The sequence below is a fragment of the Bos indicus x Bos taurus genome, chromosome 20 (assembly GCF_003369695.1).
Source record: "Bos indicus x Bos taurus breed Angus x Brahman F1 hybrid chromosome 20, Bos_hybrid_MaternalHap_v2.0, whole genome shotgun sequence".
In the NCBI taxonomy this organism is placed as follows: Eukaryota; Metazoa; Chordata; class Mammalia; order Artiodactyla; family Bovidae; genus Bos; species Bos indicus x Bos taurus.
Genome location: NC_040095.1, coordinates 31,143,005 through 31,170,961, shown reverse-complemented (window position 1 = coordinate 31,170,961; position 27,957 = coordinate 31,143,005). Strand labels below are relative to the sequence as shown.

At 39.5% G+C, this 27,957-nt stretch overlaps 2 protein-coding genes across 4 annotated transcripts in view; both read right to left on the bottom strand.

The window, feature by feature from the left end:
- Nucleotides 1-1,434: 1,434 nt before the first annotated feature.
- Nucleotides 1,435-21,936, bottom strand: TMEM267 (transmembrane protein 267). 3 transcript variants are annotated; one of them, XM_027520247.1, is made up of 4 exons: nucleotides 21,239-21,936; nucleotides 19,139-19,262; nucleotides 6,556-6,943; nucleotides 1,435-3,315 (listed from the first exon to the last, which is right to left on the bottom strand). In XM_027520247.1, the coding sequence occupies exons 3-4, from the start codon at nucleotides 6,865-6,867 to the stop codon at nucleotides 2,980-2,982; spliced, it is 648 nt and encodes a 215-aa protein (XP_027376048.1). In that variant the 5' UTR covers nucleotides 6,868-6,943; nucleotides 19,139-19,262; nucleotides 21,239-21,936; the 3' UTR covers nucleotides 1,435-2,979. The 3 variants fall into 3 exon arrangements, with proteins under 3 accessions (XP_027376048.1, XP_027376047.1, XP_027376049.1); XM_027520246.1 differs by lacking the exon at nucleotides 21,239-21,936 and adding an exon at nucleotides 20,762-20,870; XM_027520248.1 differs by lacking the exon at nucleotides 21,239-21,936 and adding an exon at nucleotides 20,666-20,807.
- A 1,603-nt stretch (nucleotides 21,937-23,539) lies between these two features.
- C20H5orf34 (chromosome 20 C5orf34 homolog) overlaps nucleotides 23,540-27,957 on the bottom strand; it is a 30,868-nt gene continuing 26,450 nt past the window's right edge. Inside the window, exons 13-14 of the mRNA XM_027520158.1 lie at nucleotides 27,531-27,571; nucleotides 23,540-23,952 (exon numbers count right to left, since the gene is read on the bottom strand). Of these exons, the coding sequence (XP_027375959.1) occupies nucleotides 23,759-23,952; nucleotides 27,531-27,571 (235 nt within the window). The 3' untranslated portion in view covers nucleotides 23,540-23,758. The remainder of the gene's footprint in view (nucleotides 23,953-27,530; nucleotides 27,572-27,957) is intronic.

Genomic DNA, 27,957 nt, shown 5'->3' with positions numbered 1-27,957 from the left:
AGTCCAAGGGACTCTCAAGAGCCTTCTCCAACACCACAGTTCAAAAGCATCAATTCTTTGGTGCTCAGCTTTCTTCACAGTCCAACTCTCACATCCATACACGACTATTGGAAAAACCATAGCCTTGACTAGACGGACTTTTGTTGGCAAAGTAATGTCTCTGCTTTTCAATATGCTATCTAGGTTGGTCATAACTTTCCTTTCAAGGAGTAAGCATCTTTTAATTTCATGGCTGCAATCACCATCTGCAGTGATTTTGGAGCCCAGAAAAATAAAGTCTGACACTGTTTCCCCATCTATTTCCCATGAAGTGATGGGACCGGATGCCATGATCTTAGTTTTCTGAATGTTGACCTTTAAGCCAACATTTTCACTCTCCTCTTTCACTTTAATCAAGAGGCTTTTCAGTTCCTCTTCACTTTCTGCCATAAGGGTGGTGTCATCTGCATATCTGAGGTTATTGATATTTCTCGGACTAGATCTGATAGATAGAGTTCCTGATGAACTATGGACGGAGGTTCGTGACATTGTACAGGAGACAGGGATCAAGACCATCCCCATGGAAAACAAATGCAAAAAAGCAAAATGGCTGTCTGAGGAGGCCTTACAAATAGCTGTGAAAAGAAGAGAAGTGAAAAGCAAAGGAGAAAAGGAAAGATATAAGCATCTGAATGCAGAGTTCCAAAGAATAGCAAGAAGAGATAAGAAAGCCTTCCTCAGCGATCAATGCAAAGAAATAGAGGAAAACAACAGAATGGGAAGGACTAGAGATCTCTTCAAGAAAATTAGATACCAAGGGAACATTTCATGCAAAGATGGGCTCGATAAAGGACAGAAATGGTATGGACCTAACAGAAGCAGACGATATTAAGAAGAGGTGGCAGGGGTTCTTAGTCTACTGCTAAAAGAAAGTAGGCTTGGGATGAGTAGAAAACAGTTTATTGGTAGAAGTTCTCCTGAGTAGCCAGTATAACAGAAGTGGCTCAAGAGACCAGTAGGCTGGGAGGTCAGATCAGTGATACAGCCAAGACAGAAAGATTACAAGAAAGGAGAATGTCTAGAGAATAGAGAAAACACACATGTACAAGGACGATACAACGTAAGTTGTATTGCCACAAGCTCTTCCACTAAGAGAAGGAACACAATGGTGGCATGGGAACTTGGTCACTATATCTCTACAGGTTACAACCACTGCTTTCAGAGACCACTTAGAGGACAATAAACGTTTCTGATGGTGGAGGTAGGAACAAAGATAAAGCCACACTTAAAATCTGAAGTGACTGTTTAAGCAAGGAGACATGGTCAAAGTGAGTTCCCATTCTAATAAAGTTAGGACAACCTCCAAAATGCCCATGTGACATTCTTATTTAAGGCCCTATATTTTTACGATATTAATTTGTTTAATACAGAGAAGAGAAAAAAGGAAGAGTTGTGTAATTCAGTCAGAAAAATGACACAAGATAACTTTATTTCCATGGATTTCTAAAATCAAATGCTTTTAAAAAATCTCTACCTTAATCAATTTACCCCCACTATATAATGTATACTATTAAACCAACCAAATTGACACAGTAATTGCTCTGGAAAGACAAGAACAGATTGTAAGGGTGAATTATTTTATAAAATATAACAGATTGCAACCAATTAGTTAACAAGAAGAAGAAAAACTAAAGAGCCTGACTGTTTATAACAATTTACAGAACTCTGTTAACTTAATAAGAAAAACCTGCTTTGGATAAGGCATTGCTTCATCACTTCTCAGAGATTAAGGCACAAAATCACCATCATTACAAACTCAAACGTGTAAGAAAATCTGAAGACAGCAGCTGGTACAAATGCTACAAAAACAAAAACAGGTGCTTTGGGGGCACCGAATTATATCAAAGTAACATTAAACTGCAAATGTAAAGCTTACAGCAACTCAATTTTCCTTCTCCAATGAAGGTTAATCATTTTTTAACAGAAGATCAACTTAAAGAACAGAGGAAAAAGCCAATCTCTTAATACTACCTTTTTTGGGGAAAAAAAAAAATTGTCAGTATCAGGCAAATTTTTAAGAAACGATTTAGCTGGTATAGTATTTTAGAATAGCATATAAACAAATTGATAGCAACTAAAGCAATTTTAATGGCACATTCAGGAGCTTACATTTGAAATGACATTATTGGTTAGGTCCTTTTTTGTGGATTCTATGGTGATGGGTCAAGTATCAATATTTTGTTAATGTTAACTTTAAACAAATATTTTGTTAAATTTAGTTATGTTTTTCAAAACAGTTAAAACTCCAACACATGAGATTTGAGGGCAAAGATACTGGAAAGTAGTACTTCGGTAGAATGTTACTACAGCCAACACATTATAATAATTTCCCAAAGTTATTTCTGAAACAATAATCTAGGTCTAATGCTATTGTCTTTTAAGAATATTATAAATGCACTAAAGCAGTTTCTGCCAGTAGTCACAACTCACTAAAGCACTTGGCAAATGAGTCAGGATCAAAATATATGAAACGAAGAAACGTTAGCATTCATTATACATCTTATTCATAATCTCATTTACTTTGCCCATTTTCTTATCTCAGTATCTCAGGAAAACTTGGATCCAAATAAAATGCTAACGTTCCACAAATTAATCATCCTAAAATTTGAGCTGTTTTTCATCAGGAAATGAATTACCTTAAAGGTATATTTCCAGAAAACTTAACTGGATGTTAATCTAATAATATTAGTAAAGCCAGATAAAGAAAAGAAATAATAAAATATACCATGGAGTGAAACTCTGATATTGCACTACAGTGTTATAGAAGAAAGGAATACAACAAATACAGATAATTTTTTAAGAAATGTACATGCCTCCTGAGCAGGAGGATTTAGGAATTATAATAATTACTATAAGTGCCTTATATGTGTTTTAAATTCACTTTAATGTTGGTTGTCATTGTCTCAACCAGTGGTCCTCAAAGACTGCCATGTGGTTATCTCACACATCAATATGAATTCCATGTTTTGAAGACATCATTTGTCTGGTCCCTGTGAAATACATGACGAATGAACAGATGTGAGGTAGAGATGATGTGATTATTACATAAAGCCAAAATGGCAAAGGAGAAGTTTTTCCAAATGGGCACATCCACAAGCCATGGCGAATTCCATCTCGGATGTGGTGTGAGGTCCAGGATATAAATAACATCCAGGGAAGAAAGCACCATGAGTCTTTGAGCTTGAAGAAGTGCATTGTAAACTTTAGGGTCAGAACCACAGTGGGTATCACAGTAGAACAGTGAAGGAAAGGGCGTCGTGGAAGACTCAGAGCAGCCTGCAGGGAGAAAGCGGTAGCTAGTATCATCTCCTTCTCGGCAACCAGCACTTTATAGATGCTGCCTAACATCGTAAGTATGTTTTCCTACAGTCTACTGGAAATGCAAAGGGAACATTTTCTATGTCACCTCCAAATACACTTTGCACTAAAAATGAAATCAAGATCTCAAGAACATGTGACTAACTTCTTAAAGTTTCCTACTATGTGCTCAGAAAAGTCACAATACAATTTATATCCTAAATGTATGGTTAGAGTAAATTTGGAGTTTTAAAGAATTGTTTGGGGCCTCTAAGAGCAATGAAAAAGTCTCACAATTGATTAAAATACACTTCAATTAAACATAAAAAACTGTGAGGTATAGTTGATTTACAATGTTATATTAATTTCAGGTATACAACTTAGCTATACAATTTTTTAATTGGTTATATTCCATTTAACATTGTTATAGAATATTGGTTATATTTCCTGCTCTGTACATTACATCTTTGTATTTTAATTATTCTATACTTAGTAGTTTGTATCTCATAATTCCTTTCTCCTATCCTGCCTCTCCCCTACTCCATTCTTCAATTAATAAATGCATAAAAGGGGAGTATTTTTGTTGTAACTATTTTATATTAGCCTTGAATACTTTCAAATTTATTTACAAAAGCATTAGAAAGAGTGTATTATTTTAAACATGATTTGAAAGTTGAGTTAAATAAACCAATAGAATTTCTAAACCATTGTAAAAATGTAATCAATATCTAAACAAATGCAAGTTTTCCAGGCTTAATTCGTGAATGATCCACGGGAAACTCTTGGAGATGACGAAGGACAGAGAGGCCCGCCGTGCTGCAGTCCGTGGTGTCACAGAGTCAGGCGTGACTTAGCGACTGAACAACAACAACTTGCTAAACATCAATCAAAGAGTTGATTTATTCTACATTCTTATCCTTCTCCCTTCTCCATACTTTCAGTTGTCTATTTCTATTCTGTCAAAACATAAAACATTTCTGCATTATGCCGTTTTAGTCTCCACCTTTGTTTTTAAGTTCTATGCTGCGCTGTGTTTAGCAGCTCAGTCATGTCCGACTCTGTGACACCATGGACTGCAGCCTGCCAGGCTCCTCTGTCCATGGGGACTCTCCAGGCAAGAATATTGGAGTGGGTTGCCATGCCCTCCTCCAGGGGAATCTTCCCAACCCAGGGATTGAACCCAGGTCTCCTGCATTGCAGATGGATTCTTTACCATCTGAGCTATCAGGGAGCTACTGGAGTGAGTAGCCTATCCCTTCTCCAGGGGATCTTCCTGACCCAGGAATGAAACCAGGGTTTTAAGTTCTATACCCACAGCATAACATGCTCCCTAATAACAGGGTGGGATGGGGCGCCTATGGTAGTCACTGCTCGGAGGAGAGCAACAGCCTCCTGTTGAGATGATTAGTAGTTACGCTCTGGATGTATGGACAGATATTGACTATTTACATTAATAGTTTCTAAGGAAGAAACTTCCCTGGTGGTTCAGACGGTAAAGAGTCTGCCTGCAAGGCGGGAGACCCAGGTTCAATCCCTGGGTCGGGAAGATCCCCTGGAGAAGGAAATGGCAACCCACTCCAGTATTCTTGCCTGGAAAATCCCATGGACAGAGGAGCCTGGTGGGCTACAGTCCATGGGGTAGCAAATAGTTGGACACAACTTAGTGACTAACACACACACACAAGGAGGAAACAAGATATTTCTGTTGCTTGCCTGATTTCTAAAATATTCATGCAGAACCTTTATTCATAAATAATAAAAGAAGGATATATCATAAAATCATAGAAGTAAAAAATAGATAGGGCTTCCCAGGTTGCACTAGTGGTAAAGAACCCACCTATAATACAGGAGACTTAAGAGATCCAGTTTCCATCCCTGGGTGGGGGAGATTCCCTGGAGAAGGGCATGGCAACCCACTCCAGTATTCTTATCTGGAGAACCCCATGGACAGAGGAACCTGGTGGGCTACAGTCCATAGGGTCACACAAAGTCGGATATGACTGAAGTGACAGCTTGCCCGCAAAAACAGGTAAACTCCTACCAGTCCTGGTCTAGGACATGATTTTTCCTGGTTCTGTTCTTCACTTACTTCATATCCTGTGCTTGTGCTTGTCAGAAGTATGTGAAATGCTGCTCCAATATTATTCAATTAGCATTTGTCTTTATACTGGTGCCCTTGCTTACTGCATATGTCACTTACAGAAGCAGTTTGAGAGGCTCTGCAGGGCTGGAGAAACCATCCATTCAGGAGGCCTGTGTGCAGTTGATAACACCAGATACATGCCTTATGAAGGTAGTCAGGAGACAAACCTATAGGTTTGCTTCTCCACATTCTGATACCATGAGCTAATGGGAACAAGGTTTAGGGGGTCTTAGGACACGACTGAGCGACTTCACTTTCACTTTTCACTTTCCTGCATTGGAGAAGGCAATGGCAACCCACTCCAGTGGGTTGTTGCAGCAGCAGCAACAGCAGCAGCAGTGTGCTAATGGGCTTACCAGGTGGTTCAGCAGGTAAAGAAATTGCTTGCAATGCAGAAGATGCCAGAGATATGGGTTTGCTTCCTGGATTGGGATATTTCACCTGGAGGAGGGCATGGCAACCCACTCCAGTATTCTCACCTGTAGAATCCCATGGACAGAGGAGCCTGGCGGGCTACAGTCCATAGGTTGCAAAGAGTCGGACACGACTGAAGCAACTAAGCACAGCAGAGTATAGAACTTAATCTCTCCTTCAAGACTTGGCTAATGGATAACCAACAATGTCCTACTGTATAGCACAAGGAACTCTATTCAGTATTCTGCAATAAACCATAATGGAAAAGAATATAGCTTTAAAAAAGAATGTATATATATATGTTTAACTGAACCACTTTGTTGTACAGCAGAAATTAACACAACATTCTAAATCAATTATACCTCAATTAAAAAAATAAAAGACTTGGCTAAAACATCTCCTATAAAGCCAGAATGGAACCCCTCAGTTATAATTATTGAACCTTTGCTCTGGGCACATCCACAGCACTTTGTGATGTGATATAATGTGGTCAGTAACATATGTGAACCCTCAGGAAAGTGGTGCTCAAAAAAACTGGATGAATGGGCTTTCTTGTTTTAAAATAAGGCTAATCTTCTCTAACTAAACTGATGCTATAAATATCAATATCATGGCGTCAAAGAAATCAAAGACCAGAAAAATTAAACATATAGGCTTCTTACCTTTAAAGACAGGGATCCAGATAGCAAAAAGTGGTCTATATCGATAACAGAGGCTAAAAATCCAGCTAAAATGATTTCTCCAAAGTCAGTCTTCTTCCTGATTCCAATGACTATTGCCCATGACCACATGCCAATCACACAGTGTACTGAATTATCTGAAAGTGCACGAAGCCAGGCATTTTGTTGAATTATGGGAAACTGAAGAAGTCTGTCAGCTACTGTGCAGAATAAGCCCAGACCAAGGCTGGAAAGAAGAGATTCAGTGCTGCATGACTGGAGCAAAGCATGAGTCTTCTCAGTCTCTGATGCCATTGCAAACAGTATGTCAGTACATGCTAAAAGCCATCACAAAACAAACAGCTTGTTCTTGTTTACATTCCCAGTCATCCTAAAATAGAAAGGAGAGAAAAATATTAATGGACTGTGGGATGCCGTATGATATATAAATAAAAAATACCAGCAATAATTCTAGAAGTATAAAATCAAATTGTAAAAATTGGTGTTTCTTCCACTGTTTGCTTATTTTTGGCTGTGCTGGGTCTTCACTGCTGCTCCGACTTTTCTCTAGTTGCGGCGAGCGGGGGCTGCTCTCTGTTGTGGTACGGGGGTTTCTCACTGCGGTGGCTACTCTTGTTGCGAAACTCAGGCTCCAGGCACCTGGGCTTAGTTGCTCTGCAGCACGTAGAATCTTCCCAGACCGGGGATCAAATAAGTCCCCAGCATTGGCAGGTGGATTCTTATCCACTGTACCACCAGGAAAGTCCTTTTTTCTTTAACTGTTATCTGTAATTTCATTCCCCCCCCCCCAGCTTTATTGAGATATAACTGATACACAGCACTGTGTAAGTTTAAGCTGCAGAATGTGATGATTTAATATACATATGTATTGTGAAATGATCATAATACAGTTAGCATATCCATTACTTCACATGGGTACCTTTGAGTGTGTACAGGGAGAACATTTTATGATATACTGTCTTAGAAACTTTCAAGTATTGAAAGACATAGTATTTCTTAAGTTTATATATAATAAGCCACGTGGCCCAAAGAGAACAGATTAGCCTTGTAGGAACAACTGTTTAGATGGTAGCATGCATCAAGGGAAATTTAAGAAAACCTGTTGACTAATCTATTACTTTGAAGTCATCAAATCTTTCTTTTGGCAATGTGTACTACAGAGCAGTGGGCATCCACTCCAGCAACTGCTTTCCATACTTTTTCTGATAACAGCATCACCTTCCTTTGGGAAAAGTGCTCATCACAATACCCAGACTCTGGAGCTGACCAATTAGAACTCCCTGCCTCCCTTACTAGTAGTAGTGATTAAATAGCAATGACTAATTAGTAATAATTTTATAGTAGTGAATGGCAGTGATTACTCTGCTGATGAAGGTGACCCTGGCTAGGCCAACTGGACTCCTTATCAGAATTTTTCCAAGTGGACCTGATGGAGAAAGTTCCTTTACTTCTTATAGAGCATGGGCTCTACTACATGGAAGAGCCTAGGAAAAAAGAATCATAAGGACATCAAGTCCTCAGGACCAATCTCTAAGGTTCTCAGAGCTGCCCTGGTTCCTGCAACTCACCTTTCACTTCTATGAGCTACTTCAGGATTTTCTCAATAAGTCCCCTTTTCCTGACTGTTACCTCTAACCAAAGGACCTTAACTGGCATAAAAAGGCAATCATAATTCTGAGTGCTCACCTGGCATAAAATATTGAGATCACTTATCCAGTTATTAATATTGTGTGATACCTGAAGTTTTTACTTTGTATTGTTGTGTCTTTGTTCTGAGCATTAAAGACTAACTAAATGATTTATTGAGAATGATTCAACTTCCATTCTGTAATAAAAACTATACATAGATCACTGTATATATTCTAACAGTTTATAGAGAAATGCAAAACACCTAGAATAGGAAAACACCTTTAAAAAGGTCTAAGTTGAAGGACTTGCACCACCTGACTTCAAGTCTTGCTATAAAGCTACATAACCAAGAATGTGGTGCCATTATGAAGACAGACAAATATATCAATGCAACAGAATAGAGAGTGGGTTCAAACAGATCCACACATATGGTCAACTGATTTTTGACAAATATGCAAAGGAAAGTCAATGGAGAAAAGACACTCCTTTCAACAAACGGTGCTATAACAACTGGGTATCCATATGCAAAAATAATGAACCTCAATCCATACCTTCCTCCCTATATAAAAATTAACTCAAAATGGATCACAGTAAAAGTAAAACAAATCTATAAAACTTTTGGAAGAAAATACAGGAGGATATCTTTGTCCTCGGGTTATACAAAGAGTTCTTGGTAGCAGTATTAAAGCTCCATTGTTTAAAAAAGTTAATAAATTGAGCTTCATTAAACTTAAGAACTTCTGCTCTTTGAACGACAATGTTAAGAGAATTAAAACACAAGACATAGATTGGGAGAAAATATTTGCATATCTCATATTTGATAAAGGATATGTATACAGAATAAAGAATTCTCAAAACATGATCACAGAAAAACAGGCTGATAACAAGATGTATGAAAGATGTGAAAAGGTACTTTACAAGGATGATATACAAACAGTCAATAAGCACATGAAATGTGCTCAACATCATTAATTAATTGGGAAATGGAAAGTAAAACCACAATGAGAGTCCAAACGTAACTATCAGAATGGCTAAAATTTAAGGCTGACCGTTTCCAAATGTTGGCAAAATGTGGAGCGATCAGAACTCTCATACATTATTGGTGGAAATGTAACATGATACAACCACTTTCCAGTCTCTGAGAAAGTTAAACATACTCCTACCATATGACTCAGTCATTCCATTCCTAGGCATTTACCTAAGAGAAACGAGAGCAAACATCCACACAAAGACTTGCACATCAATGCTCATAGCAGCTTTTTTTTTTTTTATTAGTTTCAAACTGGAAAAACCCAACTGGAGAAACAAAATATGGGGGGTGGGGGGAGGCGCGGGAAGGCTACAGTAAAAGCCCATAGGGTGCTTCCTAGGTGGCACTAGTGGTAAAGAACTCACCTGCCAATGCAGGAGCCCTAAAGAGATGCAGGTTCCATTCCTGGGTCAGGAAGATCCCTTGGAGGAGGGCATGGCAACCTACTCCAGTGTTCTTGCCTAGAGAATCGCCTGGACTGAGGAGCCTGGCATACTATAGTCCATGGGGTCACAAAGAGTTGGACATGACTGAAGCGACTTAGCACAAAAACTTATAGAACTGTACAAAGAATGAACCCTAATGTGAACTGTGGACGTTAGTCAATAACAACATATCAATACTTATTCATTAATTGTATCAAATGTGTGTGTGTAATGTAATGTATGTGCATGATCAGTTTTGTCCAATTCTTTGCAACCCCGTGGACTGTAACCTTCCTGGACGGACCCAGGAAGGTCTGCGTCTCCTGCATTGCAGGCAGATGCTTTACCGCTGAGCCACTGGGGAAGCCAAGCAAACATGCCACACTCTTGGAAAAAGTTAATAATGGGGAGAAATGTGTAGAGCAAGAATGGACATATGGGAATACTTTCTACTCTGCTCAACTTTTCTATTAACCTAAAACTGTTATAAAACAAAGTATTTTTAAGAAGCAAATAAAGTATGGGAAAATGTTATAATTGTTAAATTTAGGTAATACTTTTATGTTTGAATTTCTTATCTAGAAATGTTTTTTTAAAAAGTACCTAGTATGATCCCACTTATACAAAATTCTAGAAAATGCAAGAAAGGAGGTGCAGGAAGGATTAAAAAGGAGCATAAGAAAACTGGAGAGACAGATTCATTACTTCATTATCTTGATTGTGGTAACAGTTTCATGGTTCATAGTTTCAAACCCACACCAAAATGTATCAAACTGCATATTTTAAACATATGCAGTTTATCATATGTCAATTATACTCCAATACAGATGTTAAAAAGTTAGGAAAATATACTTTATTGTCAATAACAATAGCAGCCTTTCATGTAAGGAGCAACCTGAAAACAAGAAAGAGCTTATGGAAATAAAAAACCTGACTGCCCAAATAAAAACTCAAAACAAGCAACGCATAGTAAGATGAATGCTTCAAAAAACACAATTAATAAAAATACATTCAAAGAATTTTCTAAAAGCTTGAGGGAGAAAAAAAAAAAAAAAGGACAAAGAGTTGGACATTGAGAGAAAAAACAAATTCAAAAAATAAAGAGAGGACTTCCCTGGTGGTCCAGTGGCTAATACCCCATGCTCCCAATGTAGGGGGCCCAGGTTTGATCCCTGGTCAGGGAACTAGTGGAGAAGGAAATGCACCCCACTCCAGTACTCTTGCCTGGAAAATCCCATGGACGGAGGAGCCTGGTGGGCTGCAGTCCATGGGGTCGCTAAGAGTTGGACACGACTGAGCGATTTCACTTTCACTTTTCACTTTCATGCGTTGGAGAAGGAAATGGCAACCCACTCCAGTGTTCTTGCCTTGAGAATCCCTGGGATGGAGGAGCCTGGTGGGCTGCCATCTATGGGGTCGCACAGAGTCGGACGCAACTGAAGCGACTTAGCAGCAGCAGCAGCAGCAGCAGGGAACTAGATCCCACATGCTGCAACTAAGATCCTGAGCAGCTAAATAAATAAAAATAATAAATATTTAAAAATAAATAAAGATAAAATCCTTAAGACCCAAACCAGCAACAACAGTTATCTGCAAAAGAAACAGAATGTAATTAACACCAACACCGAACATTGTGGGACAATTACAGAGCTCTGAGAGAACAGGACTATGACAACAGGGACTCTAAACATAACTAAATTATAGCATCTATGTGACAACTATAAATTTTAAGATTTTTCCTTAGAAATTATAACACTTATATATAATTTTTTGGGAAAAAATAATCAAGGAGCAGGTCTTTTAAATTTTTATGGGAATAAGAGAAAAATACAGAAAACTTGCTCAATATAGCAAAGTAGAAAAGTAAACTATGAAGAAGACAATTTTACTCCCACCCTCACATACCAAAAAAAAAAAAAAAGGAAACAAACACGTCAAACACAAATACTATAATAGATGTGAATGTATTAAATTTCTCTATAAAGAGACAGCTTGGAAAAGAAAGAAACATCCATGAAGTTACTGTTCATAAGAAAACATCTCAAACAAAAAGTCTCAGCAATATAGAAAATAAAGAGCTGAGAAAATACCTATCTAGAAAACACAAACAAAATTAAGCAGCAGTGGTATTAGGCTGGTGCAAAAGTAATTGTAGTTTTGCATTGTTGAACTTTGCCATTTGATGTTGGAATACACTCTTAAATGTGGTTATGTTATATACCATTTTAATGTACATTTCTCGCTTTGTTTTTCACCAATTACTTGCTGTTTATTTTACATTTATTTTAGACTATGGAAATGATGTTAGACAAAAAGCAAATTTGAGTTATTTTTAAAATCGAGTTCCAAATGGGTCGTAAAGCAGCAAAGACAACAAGTAACATCAACAACACATTTGGCCCAGGAACTGCTAATGAATTACAGAGTAGTTCAAGAAGTTTTGCAAATAAGACTAGGGCCCTGAAGCCACAGAGCATAGTGACCGGTCATCAGAAGTTGACAATGACCAACTGAGAACCACCATCAAACCTGATTCTCTTACAACTACGTGAGAAGCTGCTGAGAACTCAACGTCAACCATTCTACAGTTGTTTGGCATTTGTAGCAAATTGAAAAGGTAAAAAAGCCCGATAAGTGGGTGGCCTCAAGAGCTGACCGGGAAAAACAACAACAACAACAACAAAAAAACACCATCATTTTGAAGTGTTGTCTTCTCTTATTCTACGCAACAACAAACCATTTCTCAATCAGATTGTGACCTGCAAGGAAAAGTGGATTTTTTATGAAAACCGGTGACGACCAGCTAAGCAGTTGGACAGAAAAGAAGCTCCAAAGCACTTCCAAAAACCAAAGTTGCACCAAAAAAAAAGGGTCATGGTCATTGTTTGGTGGTCTGCTGCCAGTCTTATCCACTATAGCTTTCTGAATCCCAGCAAAACCATTACATCTGAGAAGTATGCTCTGGTTGTGGATGCTCACTAAGTATTTGTTGAATGAATTAATGAAAATTCATCATACAGTGTATCTATTATCCACCAGGTATTGCCTAGTAAATGCTTAAATGGCATTTAGTAAAATGCAGCATTTTTCTTGGAAATCTCCATGTTTAGCAAGTGTGACTACCAGGTAATTCTTATGCTCACTAGACATTAAGAATTGCTAGGTTATAAGAACCAAAATGAATGAAAACCAAGAAACATTACCTTTAAAGTCAGAAACAGTGCAGCTGTTATAATACTGTTCTGGCATTTCTAATCAATGCAATGAAGCAAGCAAGTGTTGACTTAAAAAAAAGTCACAGCCTAAAAGTTGAGAGTTACGCTTTATTTGGTGGGAATTTTTAGGACTTCAAGCCCAGGAGATGAACATCTCAAATAATCCTGAAAGAACAGCTAGGCTTGAGGAGGAGAGGGGAGGAGTCAGGTTATATAGAAGTTTTACAACAAACAGCAGGTAGTCTGAACATTAAAAGATTACTGTTAATAAGAGAAACCAGATATTCCAATTTAAGGAATTTAGTGCTTTTCTATGTATGAGAAGATGCAAGAGTCTGGGCTCACTGAAATCATTCATTTGCATCGCAGCAATCCTGGGGCCAGTACCCTGTGTTTTTCACATCCTGAGGTCTCTCGAGCTGACTCTAGGGAGTGGCTGCAATCTGATGGCTATGAGGTCGCAGGTATTTGCCTTCCTGAGTTCCCTTGGGGCTCAGGAATTCACAGTGGAGAACGGAATGGATGATGACTGTGATATCCTTGTTTACTGGCAGAACATACTCCATTTCTTGGGGCTTCCATCTGCCTGCAGTGCAGGAGACCAACCAGGGTTTGATCCTTGGCTCAGGAAGATCCCCTGGAGTAGGAAATGGCAACCCACTCCAGTATGCTTACCTGGAGAATTCCATGGACAGAGGAGCCTCGTGGGCTACAGTCTATGGGGTCCCAAAGAGTTGACACAACTGAGAGACTAACACTTTTACTCCATTTCTCAGAAGAGATAGAGGGAGGGAGAGTGAAAATGTATCATTACCCTCCTCAGGAAGGAAAAGACAATTACATTAATTTGTAAGTGAAATGACTGCTTATTCAAGATAATAAATTGAAAATTTTTAGAAATTAGAGCTTCTCAGGTCTCACTAGTGATAAAGAACCTGCCAGTCAATGCAGGTTGAGAGATGTGTGTGGGTTTGATCCTTGGGTTGGGAAGATCCCTTGGAGGAGGGCATGGCAATCCATTCCAGTATTCTTGCCTGGAGAATCCCATGGACAGAGGAGCCTGGCAAGCTACAGTCTATAGGGTTGCACAGAGTTGGACACAACTGAAGCAATGTAGCCTATCCTAGAATTTAAGTTGCAAAAGGTGGCTAATTCAAGATAAATTATGAATATACCAGCAATAATTGTAAGGGGAAAGTACAGGAAAATGAACATTCATAACAGCAATAAAAACTCAAATATCAAGGATAAACTGAACAGATACTGCACCGCACGTGAAGAAAATGACAGAACTGTATTACGTCGATCAACTATGTAGAGCTCTGTGGCTTTGTGCTATGTTCCAGCTAAGCTGGAAATACACTTCCCAGAATCCCCTTCCTGTAGTGCCAGCTATAGGAGACTCTGTACATGGAACTTGGAAAGCAGAAGTGAAATAGCAGCCATATTTTTAAACTCTGAAGGTTGGTGCTAGACACTGTGGAGGTTGCATGTGTTGTTGCTGATCTGTCAGCTCACCTTGCTGGTGTGGGCAGGCTAGGCCTGCAGTTCCTTCAACTCCCACCATATCTTCCTTCACCCTCTCCAAGTCCTGGGCCTCTCCTGCAGCTCACCCACAGCATCGAAACTAAAGCTGGTGAGAGGCCAGTGCAGACTGCAATGTCCTTGTTCTCATCCACATCCACCTTCCCTTCCCAACTGTCTAGCTGACATGCTTCAGGCCCAAAAACAGACTCAAAAGCACTGCCTGCTCTCCCAGCCCCTACAGTTACAGAAGGTCTTTCTTATTCGTTAGCATGCAAAGTAGTTTTGCTTCTTTGATGGAACTTCACTGATACCAAGAGCCAGACCATTTTACTGAATGGTTTATAGAAGACAACATGGATGATATTACTGTCCTCAAATTAATCTATAAATTTAATCCACCTCTAGTCAAAATCATAACAGGGATTTTCTTTTAGCAGCTTCACAGACTGTTTTCAGACTGGCATTCAATTTCAGGTGGCACTAGTGGTAAGAACCTACCTGCCAATGCAGGAGACATAGGAGAAGCAGGTTTGATCCCTAGGTTGGGAAGTACCCCTGGAGAAGGAAATGGCAACCCACTCCAGTATTCTTGCCTGGAGAATTCCATGCATTGAGGAGCCTGGCAGGCTACAGTCCATTGGGTTGCAAGGATACAACTGAATAGACTTAGCAAGCAAACTTGCAAAAGAAGAGTGATGTGAACACTGAAAGGTGAACACAAAATCTGAGACAGATCAAGTGTGTGTTTGCAGAAGAGGGAAATGTATGTACCATTCCAAATTGGTAAGGAACAATTATTATTGTACTCAGATCCTGTGTCAGTTAGGTTTCTTAAGTACATGGAACAGAAAGCACTCTGGCAATACAAGCAAAAAGCATTTATTAAAAGGATATTGGGAAATCACAGACTTGCCAGGTTTCAAGAGACAAGTTTCAAACTATGCCTCAAGCACCTCAGAGCACATGACACCAGACACCTGCAGTGAAGACCCCCCTGCCCCTGAATCCAGCTTACACTGCTTAACCCATCACCAGATATTATCACGGGCATTGCTGCTAGTTCTGCCTCATCTGCTGCTGTTATAAAAAAATTCTTGGAGTTCTGTTTCTTTGCTCTCAATACAAAATTCAGAGTTGGGCACTGGCTGGGCCTAGATCACATGCCCATTCCTGAGCTGCAAGGGAGGTTGAAAAGATAGTATTTGGCCTTTTCAGCATAACTAGTAGAAAGTGGTTCTTTTCTCCTTCTACATGCGTTAGAAGAGGAATCTCAAATATATACTATACTGAGCAGGATAATGACCAGTCTGCAATGGTAATGGGTTCCGTTACAAAAGGTTTTAATTGCTAAGTAGTACTGAAAAGTCAATCATCAGGTGAAACCTGAGATTGGATCATCTGTACAATGCTCGATTTTATATGGAGGAGTTGTTTAAACAACTTTAGATTTCAAAATGTCACATTCACATGGATTAGAGTGTTATATTAATAATACAGACCATTTCTCTGGTTAAATTAAGAGAGGGAATCAGTTTGACTGACTAGCTGCCTGGGAACCATGGAAACCATGGTCAAGAGAGCTTTTGTAATCAGTTTGGTACCAAATTTGGGATATTTACATGAATTTGTAAACAGACTTCTACATAGTCCAGCTGGCTAGACTTTTAGAGGAGCTCAAAAATATTTTAAAAATACTGATAGACACGATTGTATAAAAATGTAAACTGCATGGCAAAGTTAAAGACTAATACATGAAGGCAATTTTGAAAATGTATGATGGAGAAAGACAAGAAGCCTTACTTTACAAAGAGTTTTTAAGATTAATGAGAAGATGGGCCGGTCCAGTGGTTAAGAATCCGCCTTGCAATGCACGGGATGCAGGTGCAGTCCCTGGTCAGGGGGAACTAAGACCCCATATGCCACAGAGAAACCCAGCTCACATGCCACAGCTACTGAGCCCACGTGCTTTGGAGCCCGCACACCACACACAGCTAGCGTTTGTGAGCCACAACGCAAGACCCCATGTAACACATGAAGACCCTGAGTGCTGCAACTAAGACCTGATGTAGCCAAATAAAAAAGAAAAAAAGATTAACACAAAGAAAAAATAAGTATCTCAATAATAACTTGGCTATGTCTAAGAAAAGGCAATTTGGAAAAGGAAGAAATACAAAGATCAAGAAGAGTATTAAAATATTTCAACTTTATTGGTAATCAATTGAATTTAATTTAAAACAATGAGATTTCAATCTAAGATTGACAAAAGATAGCTAATGATCTGTTAGTGGTGGGGAAATGATCACTTTATTATAATAGAGTATTAGCAGTTGTATAAATTGGCATAACTTTTCTCAAACAATTTGACAATATGTACCAAAAATGATTAATAAATGAGCAAACACTTTTGACTCAGCATTTCCATTTCTACAAAATTACCCTAAGAAACTAATTGATATATACAAAGAGTTACATGTGAATGTTCAGCATGGCATTGTTTATAAGGAAAAGTTAGAAACTATGTGTCCAAAATACAGGACTACTGAAATGAATTCCATATTATTATGCAGTCATTAAAAAATACTTATTTCCAATTTATTGACATATTAAATATTAAAATTTTAAAGGTATCCTATAAAATAATACATAAAGTATTACCTTTTTGTTAAAAATATGTACATACATGTAAAAAATCTGGGAGACTGTTCATTCAGCTTACATGTGATCATTATTTTTTTCCTTTCTTTGATTTCCCCCAAATTTTCAATATCTATCATGAACACATGGAGAAGGCAATGGCAACCCACTCCAGTACTCTTGCCTGGAAAATCTCATGGACGGAGGAGCCTGGTAGGCTGCAGTCCACGGGGTCGCTAAGAGTTGGGCACGACTAAGTGACTTCACTTTCACTTGTCACTTTCATGCTTTGGAGAAGGAAATGGCAACCCACTCCAGTGTTCTCGCCTGGAGAATCCCAGGGGTGGGGGAGCCTGGTGGGCTGCCGTCTATGGGGTCACACAGAGTCGGACGCGACTGAAGTGACTTAGCAGCAGCAGCAGCAGCAGCATGAACACAAAACCAATAAAACTCCTTTGAAAAGTTAGTTAGAATTAATTAAACTCAGACCACGATGCTAAACTCAGCTTCATAAAAGTGTAATTTTTTAAAATGTAGAAATATATACATAGCATTATAAATGTTAATAAAAATATTAGACTATACAACATTAATAAACATTAATAAAGTTGTATGTGTGCATGCATGCTGTCACTTCAGTTGTGTCCGACTCTGTGCAGCCCTATGGACTGTAGCCTGCCAGGCTCCTCTGTCCACAGGATTCTCCAGGTAAGAATACTGGAGTGGACTGCCATCCCCTCCAGGGTATCTTCCCAACCCACGGACTGAACCTGTGTCTTTTACATCTCCTGCAATGGCAGGCAGGTTCTTTACCACTAGTGCAACCTGGGAAGCTGTAAAGTTGTATGTAAATCTCATAAGTCCAATTGATAGTATAATATAAAAATAATGTATTCACATTTATGTATTGGTTGGCATATGAAGTCTATATTAAAGATTTCTATATCTCTAGATGAAATAAATTTATGAAGTTTCCATTAATATTTTAATTAATTAAATTATTAATTAATTTAATTAATTAAATTATTAATTAATTAAATTAATAATTAATTAATTTAATTAATAGTGTGAAGAATACTTGCTTTGTAGAGAACAGCTATTTTGTTAATGATATGGGACCCTAAAACAATCCTCGAATTCTTTTGTTGTTTAGTCCCTTAGTTGTGTCTGACTCTTTTGTGACCCCCTCATGGACTATTGCCCACCAGGCTCCTCTATCTGTGGGATTTCCTGGGCAAGAATACTGGAGTAGGTTGCCATTTCCTTCTTCAAGGGATCTTCCCAATCCAGGGATTGAACTCTTGTCTCCTGCATTGGCAAGCAGATTCTTTACCACTGAGTCACCAGGGAAACCCCCTCACATTCTTAGTCATTTGCAAAACTGAAAAAATGAAAATTGTTCTCTAAAGCACAAATACTGAGTTATAGTCTACAGATTCTTCCAGGATTAGGAAATAATGATTTCAAGGTATTCTCAACCAAGAGATACAACCAAAATGCAAAAGACACCTCCAAGGTCATGAATCCTTTCTATATATACCTTAAGATTTATAGCTCCATAAGTCATGAATCATTTGTTTCTACTTTGCAAAGTAAGCATTTGACACCTGAATGGATAAAGAAGTCAATGTGTTTAAAGGCTCAGTATATATAAAGTTTATAAAATATTCCTTAAACCAAAGATAACATCATTATCCACTTAGCTGGATGGAAACTGGGACACACAAATTGAATTAATGACCAAGCCAGAGAGGTGCCACAGCATCAAACAATATCCCCCTCCTTCAGTAAGCTGTGGCCTGTAAATTAGCCCTAAGGAGAAAGGCGGCCAATCAGGTGGATGAGTGCGAGGAGAACGTAGGTTGGGCACAGTATACATAAAGGCCTAATAGAACAGCTCTTCTGCCACTCAAACTTTGCTTCCATATGCATTTAATTACAGATTCATTGTCAAATCTCATCCCAGAAAGCACACAGAAATAAAAGGTCATCATCCACCTAACTGCAAGTTGCATGATGTCTCTGTAAAGCCATTTCATTACGTCCATCTTTTTTTACTCACTAAACAATTTTCAACCATCAATAAATATTTAAATGTTACTCACCGTATATTTTACTTGATGAGCTCAGATACAAAAATGATCAGGTAGCTAATGAAGTGTCATGAGCAAAATGAAACAAGAAAAGATCACTTAAAGTATTTAAATGATGATCCAAATTTAAAGTGATCTGAAAAAGAAAAAATTGTTTACAAAATAACTATATAGTAGTTTATGAATAGGAACGGATACACATAATAGGGTAGCACAAATCGCATTTTAAATGGAAGGTGTAAACAACTTGCTCGATGAGAGAGGAATAAAAAGCACACTTGGGTAAACTCCGAAGCAGATCCTTCAGCCCCAGTCAAGCCTTCAGATGTCTGCAGCCCTGCCAACATCTAGAACTACAACTTTGAGACCCTGAGCAGAACCACCCAGCTAAGTCTCTTCCAAAAGTCCTGGCCCAAAGATACAGCGAGGTAGCAACTGTTTACTGTTTTAAGCCTCTAAGCTTTGGGGTAATTTGTTTTGCAGCATGGATAGTTAAAACAGTAGTTTCTCTTTTCAAGAAAGGTATAATTATGGCCCCAGAAACACACAACTTGATCATCTATTCCACTGCAACTGTTGGTGCAGATGTATAGAATAGATTCTGGGTATGAGAAATTTAATAGGTGTACTTCCTCTTACTATCTCTGATTAGAACACTCAGTCCACAGGGTCGCAGAGTCTGATAACGACTAAGCGACTGAACTGAGAACACCCAAGTGTCCCATTTTTCATTTCCCTTCCAGTTTCCCCACTTCCTGCTCCTTCTCCATAAATAGAATGGGCTCTAGAACCTCTTAAACTGTAAAATAGCTTAATGTTTATTTTACATATTCACTTTTGTTGGGCAAGTTCATTACGAGAATTGTAATTTTCTTTTAAACTTGTCATGCATGAAGCTAATATGCTCAAGGTGTTTAATATGTCATGATACTAATACAAGGGGAAAGCAAGTTAGCAATCCTCAGCCTGTGAACTAACGATATTATTTTTAATGATATCTGCCATAACAGCCAGTTACCCAGATCATCAATTTCCATGACTTGCAGGAGACACCTTCTGCAACAGCCAAACTCTACCACACACCATCTCCATTACAGTATAATGCCACCAACTACGGGCCTGATTCAGGGCTTCCCAGGTGGCGCTAGCGGTAAAGAACTCGCCTGCTAAACCAGGAGACACACGAGACACAGGTTCAGTCTCTGGGTCAGAAAGATCCTCTTAAGGACACGGCAACCCACTCCAGCATTCCTGCCTGGAGAATCCCGTGGGCAGAGGAGCCTGGCAGGCTACAGTCCATGGGGTCGCACAGACCCGGACACGATTGAACGACTAAGCACTTGAGCCGGGGGCGCATTACGGGCCCTCGAGCCCGGTAAGGATGGCAAGGGGCAACTCAGGCGAGAGCGCCGGCACCCCGCCCAGACCCAAGGAAACGCAAGGGGCGAGGAGCTTAGGTGAGGGCTGAATGCCTATGGGACCTAGAAGGCGCGACAAAGCCGAAGGGCTCCGGGCTACTGCCGGTCGAGCACACTCCACCTGCTCCCGGGTCCCATGCGCCTGCCGCCTTCCCCACCGAGAACCTGGATCCTCTAGACTTTCAGATTCAAGTGGTCCCCGCTTCCGGCCTCCCACCTCAGGACGCAGTTTCGCGGCGTCCATACAGTCTGCTCCTCACTGAGGACCAAAGGCAACCACTATCTGCTCCGCCTGCTGAGGCAAGCCTGTGACGCGAACGGCGGCCCCGCCCCCCTATACCTTCTCCACCCTCCTGTCGGTACCATAGAGATGCCCGCCGCAGGCCAGAGCGGCTACATCACCGCCCCACTCCCCGCTACGTCGTTACGGAAGCCGAGAGGACGCCGGGATTCTAGTTCCATTCCCCGCCGAGCGGAACGCTACTTGAGTGTTCGTTAGGCGCGAGGGTGGGTATCTAGTGTTACCTCGAAAGTCGTGCTCCCTAAAAGGAGACATTTGGGACAGTGGGGTGGGAAGTGAAAAGTGCCTTATTGGTTTCCATATTCAACATGAGGATTCGTTTTCGGCTTAGCCGGAGCTGTCCACAGCCCACCCAAGCTGCGGCGGGAAGCGGCGACACATAGTTAACCTCACCAAATGTGGGAAGCGTGGTCTTAGACGCTTGAGCTCGGAGACACCGGCTGTCCCGGATGTATTGAGATGTTTCCGACTTCCTCCAAGGGGTCCTTTACGGCGGGCGTAGGAGTTTTTCACTCCGCGAGACCGCGCGACTTTGCAGGCCTGAAGCTCTCTTGTGGTGCTCCACTGCCCCCTTGGGGAGTTCTTGATAGTTACTCTGCGTTTGTGCAGTGGACTTAGGGGGCCGCTCCTTGTGGTCGGCAGTGACAAGGCTAGAAGGCTTAATCGTGACTATTAATTCCCTCGAGTCGAAAAAGAGACAACATAAAGGGTAGCTTGACCTTGATTAACTGGGCTGACAAGGTGCAGGTGTTTAGTAGGTCTGACCAGTTCCATCCCGACTCCCTGCTTTGAGAGTGGTGGGTGCTCTCCAAGCACCAAGGATACATCTAGCTTGACATTTGACCCTAGGAAGTACTGGCCCAAAAGAGGGGACTCAAAGAGGGAAATTTCTTTCTCCTTCTTACCTACTTTCTCAAAACAACTGTTGGATGTAGTGCAGGGGCAGCAGTGGGATTGTATCAATACTAATATATAGTTGAAGGAGACGGTAGACAATTGGAATCTTCCATCTCAAGCAAACTTCTAGGTCTCTCACAGAACCTTAAGGTGTGGCTCAGCTTTTGCTATAGAACTTTACATTGCTTGACACACTCTTCAGTTCAGTCGCTCAGTCGTGTCCGACTCTTTGCGACCCCATGAATCGCAGCACGCCAGGCCTCCCTGTCCATCACCAACTCCCGGAGTTCACTCAAACTCACGTCCATTGAGCCGGTGATGCCATCCAGCCATCTCATCCTCTGTCGTCCCCTTTTCCTCCTGCCCCCAATCCCTCCCAGCATCAGAGTCTTTTCCAATGAGTCAACTCTTCGCATGGGGTGGCCAAAGTATTGGAGTTACAGCTTTAGCATCAGTCCTTCCAAAGAACACCCAGGGCGGATCTCCTTCACAATGGACTGGTTGGATCTCCCTGCAGTCCAAGGGACTCTCAAGAGTCTTCTCCAACACCACACTTCAAAAGCGTCAATTCTTCGGCGCTCAGCCTTCTTCACAGTCCAACTCTCACATCCATACATGACTACTGGAAAAACCATAGCCTTGACTAGACAGACCTTTGTTGGCAAAGTAATACTCTAGGCTCTGAGCTAATGGGAATGACTCAAGGAGGAAATTATACATATTTTACCTGCACAGCGTAAAAGCTTATTAAACACAGTTATCGCTGAATACATTAACCACAGTGCTTTTAGTCGTGTTATGGACAGTTTTTTTTCTGTCTGAATGCAATAACAATTTGGCATTACCCTTAATGGCCGCATGGGTACATGTCTTACTATAGTCGAGGCTTTCTGGAGTTATTTAGGGACGACATAGATGGTTTCCTGTGACCAAAACAGAACTTAAGTTATTTCTGTGGTCAGTCTGCTGCCCAAAGGGGCTATTCATTTACACACACAGTGTTCACAACATGCCAGACACTATGCTTGTTAATAAGACTATAAAATAACTTTATGGGGCTCAGATTCTAGTGGAAGATATAGACCACAAAGAATAAATATGGTGATGTAATAGTAACTGGGGGAAGACCCTCTGAGGGATATTTGTGCTGATACTTGAGGGTGGCAGGGAGCCCCGTGGGAGAGAAACTGAAGAAAGCATTGTGCTCAAATTGCTTACATTGTATCTCCTAACCTGTTACACTCTTGCTTTTTTCGTTGTGTTTTTCTTGTTTCCTCTGTTGCTTCTTCCCTTTTATGTGAAGAGGCTGGCTGGTCTTCTCAAGAAATCATAAGTTAATTTTATTTCTTGTTATATTTGGTATAATCCTTAAGTCTTTTTGGAAGTATGGTTTTGTTCTTTCGCAATAGGTGCAATAAATAGTACTTTTGGTGAGCTTATTTCTCTTTTGGTTTCATGTATTTTGTAGCATAAATCTTTTGAGATATTCAAAACAAATGAAAATATTTGGTAACATGAGACAAATTCAGATAAAATTTAGTCTTAGCTGAAGTGCTCCATTCTTAGCTTGCAGCGATATTGCCCACATTAAGGTTTTTTTTTTTTTGAAAGAGCTGATTCTCTTTTCATAGATCTGCTGAAAAATACTTGGAGAGACTAAATAGCAAATGACCAATGCACACAATTCTGCATATTAAAAATAAAAAAAAACTTGATTAATAGTGAATGCTCCACAAGACAAAACAGCAACAACTCTAAAGTTTTATAAAATTTTCTTCTCAAATCTGAGATACATTGTTCAAGTTTCTTAAATGGTTCTTTATTAATTATATACAAATATATACTTTAAAATTTACAAGTTAGATAAAACACCTCCAAAGTTAGATATCATTTCTCATATAATCATTGTACACAAGTCATGTATATATATAATTTCTTGGCTTTCTAGTAATATTCTACCAATCACTTGAAATAATATCCTCAGGGTTTAATAATATATTTTACTAATTCCATTTTTCACCATTTAGAGTTTGATAGAAGATTGTCAATATCCTGAAGGATTTCAGAGGTTTTTTTCAATGCCACTGATACACTCTTTTCATTAACTTCTTTTAGCAAGGTTTCTGAAGATTTTGGTTTACAACGATCCAAAGACTGTTTGTTTTTCTTGTTAGAAGTCTGGTTTAGGACACCACTACTCTCCAATAACACTAAGTTGCTTAGTTAAGGAGCTTTCCCCCTATACAGAAAACCTAGCCTTCATATTAAAATATTATTTTTCTATTGGGAGGAAGATCTCTTGGATTCATAATAGAGTTGGGATGTCAGAATTTATCAAGTCTATCCCTTATATAAATGAAGAAACTAGTTAGAATATAAGAAGGGGAAAGGAAAGGAAAAGTCTGTATTTGGATGGAAGTTTGGTGACAGGGAGGAAATGAATTAAAATCTTAGTAACATTTCTTTAAGGGCTTCCAGGTAGCTAAGAATCTGCCTGCAATGCAGGAGACCGAGGTTCGATCCCTGGGTAGGGCAGATCCCCTGAAAGAAATGGCAACCCACTCCAGTATTCTTGCCTGGGAAATCCCATGGACAGTGGAGCCTAGGGGGCTACAGTCCATGGGGCTGCAAGAGTTGAACATGACTTAGTGACTAAACAACAACATTTCTTTAAGTGATGAAGTGATTTGGCAATGAAAGGGAACAAAGTAGGGGTGAGAGGAATATGAACAATCTGTGCAGGGTATTTTTAAATAACTTAAAACATCTAGAATGAAAATAAATGTGTCCGCTATTTCAGACAATGGCATCCTACTCCAGTACTCTTGCCTGGAAAATCCCATGGACAGAGGAGCCTAGTAGGCTGCAGTCCATGGGGTCACGAAGAGTCGGACATGACTGAGCGAATTCCCTTTCACTTTTCACTTTCATGCATTGGAGAAGGAAATGGCAACCCACTCCAGTGTTCTTGCCTGGAGAATCCCAGGGACGGGCGAGCCTGGTGGGCTGCTGTCTGTGGGGTCACACAGAGCCGGACATGACTGAAGTGACTTAGCAGCAGCAGCAGCAGCTATTTCAGAGCTACTTTATTTGAATAGGATTATCGAAAAATAAGAGGATAAAAGAAATTTAGATGAGTGGGATAGGAATGCACAGAACAAAAGGTTTAACAAGAAAAAGAAGTAGGAGTCCAGTCTAAGCTGGTAACAGAGGAAGTTCCTGAACTCACCTCCTCCCACAAACACATTGAATCTACGTTACATACAGAGCAATTCTCACTGTCAGAAATGTAGGAACTACCCAAGTGACTGCTATACACTGAATGAATAAGAAAACATCAGCAATGAAAGAAATGGGTAAGAATGAGACAGGCTTTCACTATAAACCCCACCCTCAGCACAATAGGGGGGAATTCACAATTCCCAGCTTTACTCTGAGGAGTAAAGGGTTTAGACCCAAGATCTAATGCTTTAATTTTTTAAGACTTCCAAGTGTGGGACAAGCCCCTAAAACTCCTAGCTCTGAGCAGACAAACACTCATCTCCCAATCTTTGCCTAAAAGCGGCCTGTCTGCTACTTTAAAAGCTTCTAGGACTTCCCTGGTGGTCCACTGGCCACTCTCCCAACGCAGAGGGCCCGGGCTCCATCCCTAGTTCTACTCAGGGAACTAGATCCCACATGCTGCAACTAAATATCCTACATGCTGCAAAAAAGATCAAAGATCCTGCATGCTGCAACTAAGACCCAGCGCAGACAAATTTTTAAAAAGTTTCTAATTTAGCACACACCTAGGGGCAGAGTATAATCCCCTGCAGAGGAAGGCTGGCAGGTGATATCTCCATATTCCTTCTCTGGCCTGCTCTAGGTTGTTTCTGTCTCCCTGGAAGGAGCTTATACACAATAGAAAAGATCAATGAAAAAAGGCTGGCTTTTTTTTTTTTTTTTCGCAAAAATAAAATGAACAAAACTTTAGCTAGACTTATCAAGAAAAAAAGAGAGCTCAAATTAGTGAAAGAGGGGAAATTACAACCAATACCATATAATACAAAGGATCATAATATACTATGAACAATTATAGACCAACATATTGGACAAGTTAAATGGATGGATTCCTAGAAACATACAACCCACCAAGGATGAATCCAGACCAACTGCTAGTAAGGAAATTGAATCAGTAACCAAACACCTCCCGACACAGATGGTTTCACTGGTGAATTCTACTAAATATTTAAACCAATCATTTCCAAAAAATAGAAGAGGAGAAAATACTTCAAAACTGATTTTACGAGGCCAGGATTACCCTGATAACCAGAACCAGATAAAGACACTACAAGAAAAGAAAATTATAGGCCAATATCCCTGATGAACACACATGCAAAAGTCCTCAACAAAATATTAGCAAATTGAATACAATAATATATTAAAATGGTCATATACATGATCAAGCAGGATTTATCCCAGGGATACAGGGATGGTTCAACATATGAAAATATGATACACCACATGAAAAATGAAGGACTGAAGTCATATAATCTCAATAGATGCAGAAAAACACTCAACAAACTGGATATAGAGGCAATATACTTCAACATAATAAAGATCATATATGATTAGCCCACAGCTAATACAGTCAACAGTGAAAAGTATACTACAACAAAAGATCCTCATGATGCAATGAAGATCCCACATGCTGCAACCAAGACCAGATGCAGGCAAATACAGACATTTTTAAAAAGAAAATAAAAATAAAGTTTATATATATATATATGTGTATATATATGAAAGATATAACTAGTGTTGGTAAGGATGTGGAGAAAAGAGAACCATTGTGTACTTTGGGAGAAATATAAATTGGTACAGCTACTATGGAAAACAGTATGGAAGTTTCCTCAAAAAATTATAGACAGAACTACCATATGATCCAGCAATCCCACTTCTGGGTATATATATCCAAAAGAAATGAAAACAGTCTACTGAAGAGAGATCTGCACTCCTATGTTCATAGTAGTTAAATATGGAAATAACCTATTGTCCACTGTTGGATGAATGGATAAAGATGATTTCCACATATATACACACAATAGAATACTATTCAGCCATGAGAAAGAAGGAAATCCTGCCATTTGCAACAACATGGATGGACCTAGAAGGCATTTTGCTAAGTGAAATAAGTAGAGGAAGACAAATATCAATACTATATGGTGTCACTCATATGTAGAATTTTTAAAAAAAGTCAAACTCATAGAAACAGAATGCAGAGTAGTAGTTGCCAGGGGCTGGGTGGTGGGGAAAGAGGGAGAAGTTAGTAAAAGCATATAAACTTTCAGCTATAAGATGAATAAAGTCTAAGGATCTAATGTATAACATGATGACTGTAGTTGATAATATTGTGCTGTATGACTGAAGTTTGCTGAGAGGGTGGAAATCAGATGTTCTCATCCCTCTTGTCCCCAAGAAAAAGAGAGGTGGAAGATATGTGAAGTGATGCTTGGGTTTATTAACAAGATAGGGTAATCTTTTCACAATGCATATGTGGGTCAGGTCACTGTGAGGTACTATTTAAATACCTTACAGTTTTTTCAATTATACCTCAATGAAGCTGAAATTTTTAAAAAAATAATAGTAAATAAAAATCATACAGATTTTACAAAAGAAAGAAGTCAGAGACAGTTCTCAGTTATAATGTTAGGACATAATAATATAAGTGTGAAAGTCTCCATATGCTAGCTTAAGCCTACAAGGGAAAGAGAGAAATCGTGCAGGACATTACATTATGCTTAAAGGATACAATTAAACTTCTGTATCTTTTCAAGTTCAGAAGCCACAGACCTGTGCCAAAAAAAAAAAAAAGGTTAATGCCAGTTGTCTGATTCTCTTATATCCACAATATTTCAAATAAGCATAGTTATTTTTTTCATAAAGATCAGAATTTTTAACAGAGAAGAACCTAGAAATTAAGAATTCTCTTTATATTGACTTTATTCAGCCACAGATCACCTTGACTCAACTGATAGTCTTTCACGAGTTAGTGGGCTTCCCAGATAGTGCAGTGGTAAAGAATCTGGTTGCCAATGCAGAAGCTGCGGATTCAATCCCTGAGTCATGAAGATCCCCTGGAGGAGGAAATGGCAACCCACTCCAGTATTCTTGCCTGGAAAATTCCATGGACAGAGGAGCCTGGCGGGCTATAGTCCATGGGGTTGCAATGAGTCAGA